Genomic DNA, 9,385 nt, shown 5'->3' with positions numbered 1-9,385 from the left:
CAAATTATTCCTATAAAATTTCAATCCAATTCGTACAAAAACGAGTAATAAATGACCCTCACGTTGCTATGGAAAATCATTTTGCTTTATACCTTGAATATTTTTAATGATAAACATAATCGCGAATTGTGGCGGGAAATGGCGTATGTACATCTGCTTGGTTCGATGAGTGGTCTGATTTGGGACCTCTTATTTATGTTGTTCGTCGTAGAAATATTACTCAAGCTGGCATGCATTTATCTGATTCAGTCGCTGACATTATTAATAATGGAGCGTTTATTTGGCCGGCTGAGTGGGTTGAGAGATTCACAATTCTAAATAATTTGGCGCCTCCTGTTTTATCGAATAATATTGATATTGTGAAGTGGAGAGATATTTATGATGCAAAATGTGATTATTCCATCCAACAGGTCTGGGAGTACATTCGCCCACGTGCAAATAAAGTCCCATGGTTTTCGGTGGTTTGGTTCTCCCAATGTATTCCTAGGCATGCTTTCATTCTTTGGCTTCTTATGGGAGAAAGGCTAAAGACTCAAGACAAATTGAAGGCCTGGGAAATTAGGCAAGGTGATATTATCATTTGCTCTCTATGTAACTTAATCCCAGATTCTCATGGACACACTTTCTTTTCGTGCCCATTTGCTTCGCAAGTTTGGTCTTTAGTGCTTACTCATATGGACTTTCCTATTAGTAGTCATAACTGGAAGGATTTTATGTTGTTGGTTTGTCCTTTTGCTAAAAGGAATATAGCGCGAATTGTTATTATAAAGCTTCCGTTTGCTGCTACGGTCTATTTTGTTTGGCAAGAGCGGAATAGAAGGGTGTTCAAGAAGGGTAAACAGTCTCCGGTTCAGGTCTTTGAGTCGATATATTCTACCGTCAGACTAAAGTTGATGAGTTTTAGGTGGAGGTCGACTGCTAATTCGCTTAGGCTCAAGTCAGATTGGAAAATTTCTTAATTGTGCTTTTTTCTTTTTTCGCTTGTAGCTCGTGTTGCTTTAATTTGTTTTTAAAGTTTGGTTGTTTGTGAGGTTGTAGGGCTTGTCCTATAACTCCGTGCTTCAGTTGTATATTGTTTTTTGATATCAATATATTCACCGGGTGAACCCCTTTTACCCAAAAAAATTGTGGCGGGAAATCGTTTGTAACATTTTTTTTAGTTATATGTACAATACCAATGCCAAAGATAAAGCAAACTTGCCTATTTTACTTTGTTAGTTTTTCTGTCAACATTTTAGGAACTTAATAGGTAGTCTCCATTTAATTACTAGAGATTATCTTGTAAATATAATATAATTTTATAGATTTATTTATTGTGAATTTATCATTTTTATTCCAAAAAATACCTCAGGAAGTCAGGATGATAGGATGTATCAAGCCTAACGGTATTGGGCCAGTGACCGGTTTGGCTTTTATGTAACAATAACTACAATAAAAGAAGGTATCTTGGGCCTGACTCATAGTTAAAGCCCAAAACGTCACCTACGGGTGTGCATGGTACGGAAAAAATAAAAAAAAAACGAGGATCAGACCGAACCGGATTGGGACCGAACCGGACCGAGGATTTTCGGTACGGTCCATGGTCCTTAAATTTCATATTTTTCGGTCCTCGGTACGGGACGTTCTGAACCCAAAAATACGAGAAAGGGACCAGACCGAAATATTTACATTTTACTTATCTATGATTTAACAAATAGTCTCTAGTATTATTGTCTTAATATATTTTTTCATGTTGTGCTTGGTAAACCATTAAATAGAAAGAGTAACACTTTAAGATGATATTTTTATTCGTTTTTTGTATCTTTGTTTTGAGATCATTGCATATAATTCTTCATTTCTCCATGTAGTTGTGCTTCATCGTGTACTCTGTTAATATTATTAATAATGATATTTTTTTATAAAAAAAATACCTGTAGGATTATATATATTAATAATGATATTTTTTATAAAAAAAAATACTTGCAAGATTATATATATTTTGCAGGTGTTGTTAATTTAGGGCAAATCGATAAGATCAAAGCGAACACTTGCAAATTAGTTGCACGCAAGTTGCAAAATATCATATATCGTATATCATATATCATATATCATATATCATATATATTTATAATACAAAAGAAGATAAAAGTACATTATCAATCAATTTTCTTTAGAAAGGTATCAAGCTTGTGATGATGATATTATGATGGTTCTAAGTTGCATCACATGAGCATAAACATATATATGTAGTAATTGGTGTATTGACCTTTACTTTATGTGTAAAAAAATATCAATCTTTGCAAAGGGCAAAGGTTGTAACCTTTGAGTTAGTTAAACACAGGGGCGGTTTTTAATGGGGACAGGTGGGGGCAGCTGCCCCCAGTGGATTTGCAATTTCAGTGTAAATTTTTTGGATTTTTCGACTTTGCCCCCAGTGAATTTTTTTTTGCCCCAAAACCTATATATTTTGCCTCAAAACCTTTAAATTTTGCCCAAAAATCTTCAAATTTTACCCTAAAACCTTCAAATTTTGTCCACAAATGTTAAAATTTTGCTCCAAAACTTCCATAATTTGCTTAAAAATCTCAATTTTTTACCCCAAAATCTCCATATTTTGCCCAAAAAATTGCCATGGTTTTAATTTTTTTTTTTTTTTTGCCCCCGGTGACTTGAAATCCTGGTACCGTCACTGGTTAAACATATATTCACGTTAATAGATAGATATATATAAAAATATCAAATATATCTTATAGTCTTATATAACCAAGAATAATATATATGTCTTGTAAGAGTGCTCCCAATAGAGACACTTCTCCATCTTAGTTCTCAGCGCCACATCAACACTTTCTTCCCACTTCCTTCTCAGGACTAAACTCAGGACTAAACACTCCCAACCATGACACTCCTTCCTTCCTTTTTTTTAATTTTTAATTTTTTTATTTATTCAAAATAAAATTAATTTAGTAATATATATTATAAATAATAAATAATATATATAAAAAATACAATAATTAAAAATTACATTTAATTAAAAATTTAAGAATTAATCAAATATCACAAATATAAATTAAAATAAAAAATGACGAGATTACTTTTGGCCACAATAAAAGTGGGACTCACAATAATAATAATAAACTAAAAATATCTCTATCCAACTATCTTCATCTTCTATATATACCTAAAAATATCTCTATCCCCAACTATCTTCATCTCTATCCCCAGTTTTCAGTCATTTTCATCGCTTTTAAGCTAAACTAAAAAAAAAAAAAAAAAAAAAACTTAATTCTCCGTCCGACCGTCCACAAATATGATCAAAAAGTACGAAATGGGAGACGCTTGGCTGGGCGAGCATGTGGGCGAGACCCTGGGCGGTCCGCTGCCATCGGCGCCCAGGTGGGCGGCTGTAAGACCCGAATATTTATCTTGCTTGTTTGTGTATTAAGACGTTCGAGATTGGGTTTCGCGGATTATTTATATAAAGTTTTAAATGCATAAGAATCTGTTTCAGTTAGGTCGCGCGCCGCGCGGGGATTCGGCGCGCCGCGCCGTTTGCTGCTGACAGAATCCCTTGTTTTCTTAATTGGTTTAAATGAAGGGCAAATGGGTAATTTCACTTGAGGCCGGATTTGTGAGGCTTATGAGCTAGTTTGGATCAGTTTTGGATCCCATTCACATCCACTCATCATCTTCATCCATTTTAGAGAGAGAGTAAGAGTTTAGAGAGAGATTGGAGGTTTTGGTGAGGAAGAAGCTCGAATCGTTCAAAGTCTCGGGTTTTAAAGTTGTTCCTTTCGTTCTCGGCTACACGGTGATAGTATTGGTAAGCTCAAACTCCGAATTTCATTTGTTTAATTTGATATAAAGTTAGGGTTTTGAGTTAGATTGTTGTGTAACCCTTTTAGGTGATGAAATGAGTTTAGTGATGCTAGTAATCGGGTTTGTTGTTAATTGTTGGCGGATTTCGGGTTGGTGAACTATTTGGCCATGTTTAGAACTTGAAATTTAGTTAAATCACTTAAGTTAGTGATTATGGAAGTATTGGAACCCATTTAGGGTTATTTGGTTGACTAACTTTGACTTTGGGTCAAATTAGGGTTTCGTGGTGATTATGACCCAATTGGCGATTTAATGAAGTTTATAAACTTAAAATGGATTAAGTTGAAGTATAAAACCGAGTTAAATGTGTTTTGGTGTCAAAACTTGCAAAGAATGAGATTTTGACCTTTATGGGTCAAAATTAGGGTTTAAGGGTCAAAATGGGTATGACACGTGTTTAACACTTGAGTTCGGGTTTAATTGGCATATTAGGACCATTCTCACTTGTGTTAGTGACTATTGGTTAGTTTGGGCACGGTTTGTGCTTGGAAGTGCATTTGGGTCGAAATTGCACTTACGAATTGGGTTGATTTGTAAATCCACTCTAAGTGTATTATTGTAATTGTGGTAATGGAATAGGTACTTTCCATTGGCGAGTTGCGGATTACTTGGAAGCATTCTTCAAGACTTCAAGGTGAGTGGAATATCTATATATGTATGTATATGATTTATGTGCCCGTGGAAATGGTGTCACATAGCCGTTTGGTGACCATAGTTGTGAGATATAGACATTTTGTCCACATTGATAGTTGCCCGTAGTAATGATGTCACATAGCCGTTTTTGTGACCGTAGTGGGGGGACATAGCCGTTCTTGTCCATAATGATTATTGTGAGTGGAATATGTATATATGTATGTATATGATTTATGTACCGTGTTGATGGTGTCACATAGCCGTTTTGTGACCAAGGTTGTGGGACTTAGCCGTATTAGTCCATGTTTTGTACTAAGGCACATAGCCGTGTTTGTGCATTTAGTGGCAAGTAATAGCCGTGTTTGTGTATTTAGTGGCAAGTAATAGCCGTGTTTTACTCCCACGTTGTTATTGAGTTACCCGTACACATAGCCGTGTTGGTGTACGAAAGCGTGAGTAATAGCCGTGTTCTACTCACATTGAGCAAGTGATGCCATAGCCGTTTTTGGAACACTTGAGGGGTGATGCCATAGCCGTTTTTGGAACACCTCGGGGGGTTAGCATGCCATAGCCGTTTTTGGAAGCTAACGAATGTTATGAACATCGATGACTTGATTCGCGAAGTCGTTCCCCTAGCGAAGAGATTGGTTAACCATGAATTGTAATTGTTGATGCTAGCATTTAATTTGATTTATTATATATATTTATTTATGCTAATGATGTTGCTAGTTGTACGGTTTGACGTTACTAGCTATTGATTGCTTATGAGGTTGCTAGTTATACGATTTGATGATACTAGCGTTTGGTACGATGAGGTAAGTGATTTATGTGTATTTATGTGATGTCGTGGATGCGAGTAGGTAAGTTGTATATGCATGTATATATTTATTCTACTCACTAAGCATTAGCTTACCCTCTCGTTGTTGACTCTTTTTATAGATTGCATGCGGATTGGTGGCTCGGGTAAGCGCGAGGACTAGAAGACTTGCATAGTTTGCTTTAGAGACTTGCTTTTGGATTGTTTAGGATTGGGTAGCGTATCCCCAATCGCCATGCTCGGCTTCGTTTTGTATTAAAAGTCTTATGGTCAAATATTGCATTTTGGTACTCAAGGGGTAATTTGGGTCGATGTGGGACCCGCTTCGTAAATTTGATTTTATTAATTAAACGTGCTAGTTTTTCATATATGAAGTCATGGTTAAAAGCGTTTTAGCTAAATGTGTCGGGAACTAGTCAAACATTTTCATTAAATTGACTTCCGGGGACAGCGGGCTGTCCAGGTGGTTTGGCGCGCCGCGCGGCCACCTGGCGCGCCGCGCAGATGGCCTGCACCAGAAAATTTTTTTTTTTGTTTGAAATTTCGTCGTGTTTGGTCGGTTACGGTTTGGGTTGTTACAAGTGGTATCAGAGCATGGTCTAAGGGATTTAGGTGACTTGAGATAGGTGCCTAGACTTAGACTTTTGTGTGTGCTTAATTTGTTGCGGGACTTGTAGGATTACGGGTCGGAATGGGTTTAGTTAGTGCCTTGTTTATAGGTTGACTAACGTTTATATTAGTAATGCGGATATTATTAATATGCTCTTGTGTTGTGATAGTAATTCTCGCGTGTGTTTGTACCGCGTAGAATTTTGGTTGTGTTTGTTATATCATCGAGCGAGGCGGTCGTTGTACTAACAAGTCGATGCGGCGTGTGTGCGTAATAAGAACTTGCAGACCTTATTACGGGTGCAAATCGTGTCTAACGAGTGATGTACGACGAGTGTTTAGCAAGATGGGAGGGTGTTGTGCGTGTCGTTTTATACGTGCATGGACTAATCGTTTTGCATTCTTTAGAATGACGACGCGAAACGAGACCGAGACGAACGACACGGAATTTAACGCTAGAGTTACGGCCGCCGTTGCGGAGCAAATGAGGGCGTTTCGAGAAGAAATGGATGGGAAGTATTCCGAATTCCAAAATAGGGGTGAAATGGAGCGTTGTCTTAAGAGCTTCATGAGGACTAAACCCCCTATGTATGATGGGAAACCGGATCCTTTGGTGAGTACGACTTGGGTTTCGGATGTCGAAGGGTGTTTTCGTACTATGGAATGCCCACCCGAGAAAAAGACGAGACTCGCTACTAGTTTGTTGCAAGGTAGGGCGAAGGATTGGTTGGATGGCAAGATTGATCTTGTCGGTGGTGAGACGTTTATGGCATTATCATGGGACGAATTTAAGGAGGGATTCTTCGAGGAGTTCCGAACTTCAGCCGATTTATCGGAATTGCGTTGTGAGTTGCGAAATTTGCAACAGGGATCTATGGACTTGAATACTTTAAAGACGACTTTTATGTCGAAGGCTCGTTTTTGCCCGGAATATTTGGGGAACGATCGTTTGTTGATGGAGGATTTCTATCGAACTTTGAGCGATGACTTGAAAAGCAAAATTAGCCGGGGTTACGCGAAGTCGTTTGCGGAGTTATTTGCGGTGGCTAGAGGTTTCGAGTCTTATACGCGATCGAAAAAGGCCGAACCTTCAAGTGAGAGAAGGGTTATTACTTATGGTGCTCCGAGTAAGAGGACTAAGAGTCCGAGTGCGAGTACGAGTAATGTGGTAAAGGGCGCGGTGGATTCTCGTGCGCCTAGGTGTTTAAATTGTGGCGTTAGGGGTCACAAGTTGTGGGAATGCACAATGCCGAGAAGTGATGACGGAATGTGCTACTATTGTCATAAAGAGGGACATCGCAAGCCGGATTGTCCCGAGTTGGCGGCGGCGAATGCCGCAAGGAGACGTTGAGGTACGTTTCGTTTTAATAAATATGTCTTTTGAATATTTATTTATGTGGCGTTTAGGTTCGGATTTGTTAGATGCATCGTGTTGTGCATGTTGTTGTTATGGGTGACGTTCCTAATGGAAGTACCCTATGGTGACGTTTTAATTGATTGGTGAAGGGCGTAAGACTTGGTGCAACCAAGCATTCCTTATTGTTTGGGAAATGTTTCTACCAAGCCACGGAAATGGTTTTGGTGTCCGATTGTTAAGCGCGTGTTCGCTTTTATGTTGAAGTGATGAACCATGAGGTTCGCCGGGTGATTGGAACCCTTGAGATCGAGTGTTTGAAATCTCGATGTATGTCGGTAATGGAGTCATTATGACGCGACATTAGGTGCCTCTTTTATACCTACTAGCGTGGTGTTCGACTCCGACTAGGTTATGGTTGTGGTTGCATTGTACTTAGGGTACCGGAGTAAAACCCTTAGATACATGAGTGACTAGGTGGAATGTGACAAACTAATGAAATTGGATGATTGCGAGGGTATAGTTTGGGTATTTGTGGTACACTTTTCGTTCAAAGTGTCTAAGGATTGATTGAAATCCTTCGTGTGCTCAAGGTTAGAGCAAGGTGTGGTGATGGGTCGTGTGTACCCAATTGTTGGTAAAGTCTACCTTTGGTAGCATCGTACGGGTGTACGAGTTGTGATATAGGAACGTGGTTCCAAGTGGGGGAGTCGCACTCCCGCACGAGGAAGTTTTAGTGTGATATTTCGGATGATGCTTTTGGTAGATCCGGACACTTTGTCGAGACCTAGTTTTGGTCGATTTGTGGTAGAGTACGATTTCGGATACATTGTACTTATGGTTTAGATTGGAATTACCACCGAGGTGGTAATGTGGTAAATCTCGTTGAGAGATAATGGACGTGTTTGGTGAGCAAGGTGAAATCCTTCGGTTAAGGAAGGTGTGTGTCGGGTTCTCTTTTGGAGAATTCTTGTTCGGTACCTATGTTTGATATAGGTGGTTCTTGCTCGATTATGGTATGTGGTTGATGAAGCATGACCTTCGGGGTCCGCTGACTTCATCGTAGTATTGTGGATTAATGAAGCATGACTTTCGGGTCCGCTGACTTCATTATAGTATGGTTACGCGATGGAGCATGATCTTTAGGGTCCGCTGACTTCATCATGGGAGTACGCGATTGATGGAGCATGATCTTTAGGGTCCGCTGACTTCGTCATAAGCGTGGTGTTGAGATCGGTGAAGCATGATCTTCGGGTCCGCTGACTTCATCCGGTATTGAGATTGGTGGAGCATGACCTTCGGGGTCCGCTGACTTCATCAAGAGAGTTGTGTTGTGGGACGTGAATATCGGGTTGTTCGTATTCACAATATTTCGGGTAGTACGATTGTCCCTGTTGGTTGGGCTCATAGTTTGAGGTAGTGAATGTCGGGTGGTTCGGATTCACTAAGGCTCGGGTTGTACGGCCATCCTCGGTTATACTATGTGGCGGTGGTAGTGAATATCGGTTTGCGCGTATTCACGATGACTCGGGTTGTGCGGTCATTTCGTTGTGAGATATATGGATTGGGTTGGTGGATTTCGGGTTGTGCGAATTCACTAAGGTTCGGGTTGTTTCGACCATCCTCCATATGTGTTTTGGCTCGGGTTGTTTCGGCCATGTTGAGTTGTAATCTATTGGTTGTTTGATACACCAATGGTGGGGTCGTGAGGACCACGTGGTATGATTAGTGATGCGATAGCCGTGTTTCGCTCACATGTTTGTTACGGGTGTGACGATGGACGATTTCGTACACCTTGGGATTTGTGTTCCCATAGCCGCTTTGGGCGCTATCGGTTTCTAACCGTGGATTGTGTTGTTACGGTAGTTGCGTATGGGTCGTATTGCGCACTACAATGGATGATTCGTGATTGGTGGTATCCGTAAGGATTCTTTTGGTTCGGTCTTCATTGTTTCGGGTTGTTGACCTTAGGTTGAGACTTGGTTGCTTTTAGCGTTGTACTCGGTAATAGTACGCTAAGGGATTGATATCTCGGTATGAGATTGGTTGAGTTTTCCCGATGTTAGGGAATGAGCATGGTTTTAGTGCTCGGATGGTGATTTGAATAAATCGCGGGT

At 39.8% G+C, this 9,385-nt stretch overlaps 1 protein-coding gene across 1 annotated transcript; it reads left to right on the top strand.

The window, feature by feature from the left end:
• The first annotated feature begins 230 nt into the window (after positions 1 to 230).
• On the top strand, positions 231 to 959 carry LOC139849925 (uncharacterized). The gene has a single exon (XM_071839537.1). It carries the CDS (start codon positions 231 to 233, stop codon positions 957 to 959), a length of 729 nt encoding a protein of 242 aa, XP_071695638.1.
• Positions 960 to 9,385: the final 8,426 nt, after the last annotated feature.

This window comes from Rutidosis leptorrhynchoides, chromosome 5, assembly GCF_046630445.1.
Source record: "Rutidosis leptorrhynchoides isolate AG116_Rl617_1_P2 chromosome 5, CSIRO_AGI_Rlap_v1, whole genome shotgun sequence".
Lineage (NCBI taxonomy): Eukaryota > Viridiplantae > Streptophyta > Magnoliopsida > Asterales > Asteraceae > Rutidosis > Rutidosis leptorrhynchoides.
This window is presented reverse-complemented; position numbering and strand designations above follow the sequence as displayed.

Excerpts from the sequence above, each read along its gene's own strand:
- LOC139849925 (XM_071839537.1), top strand. The coding sequence starts at position 231 with ATGCATTTATCTGATTCAGTCGCTGACATTATTAATAATGGAGCGTTT.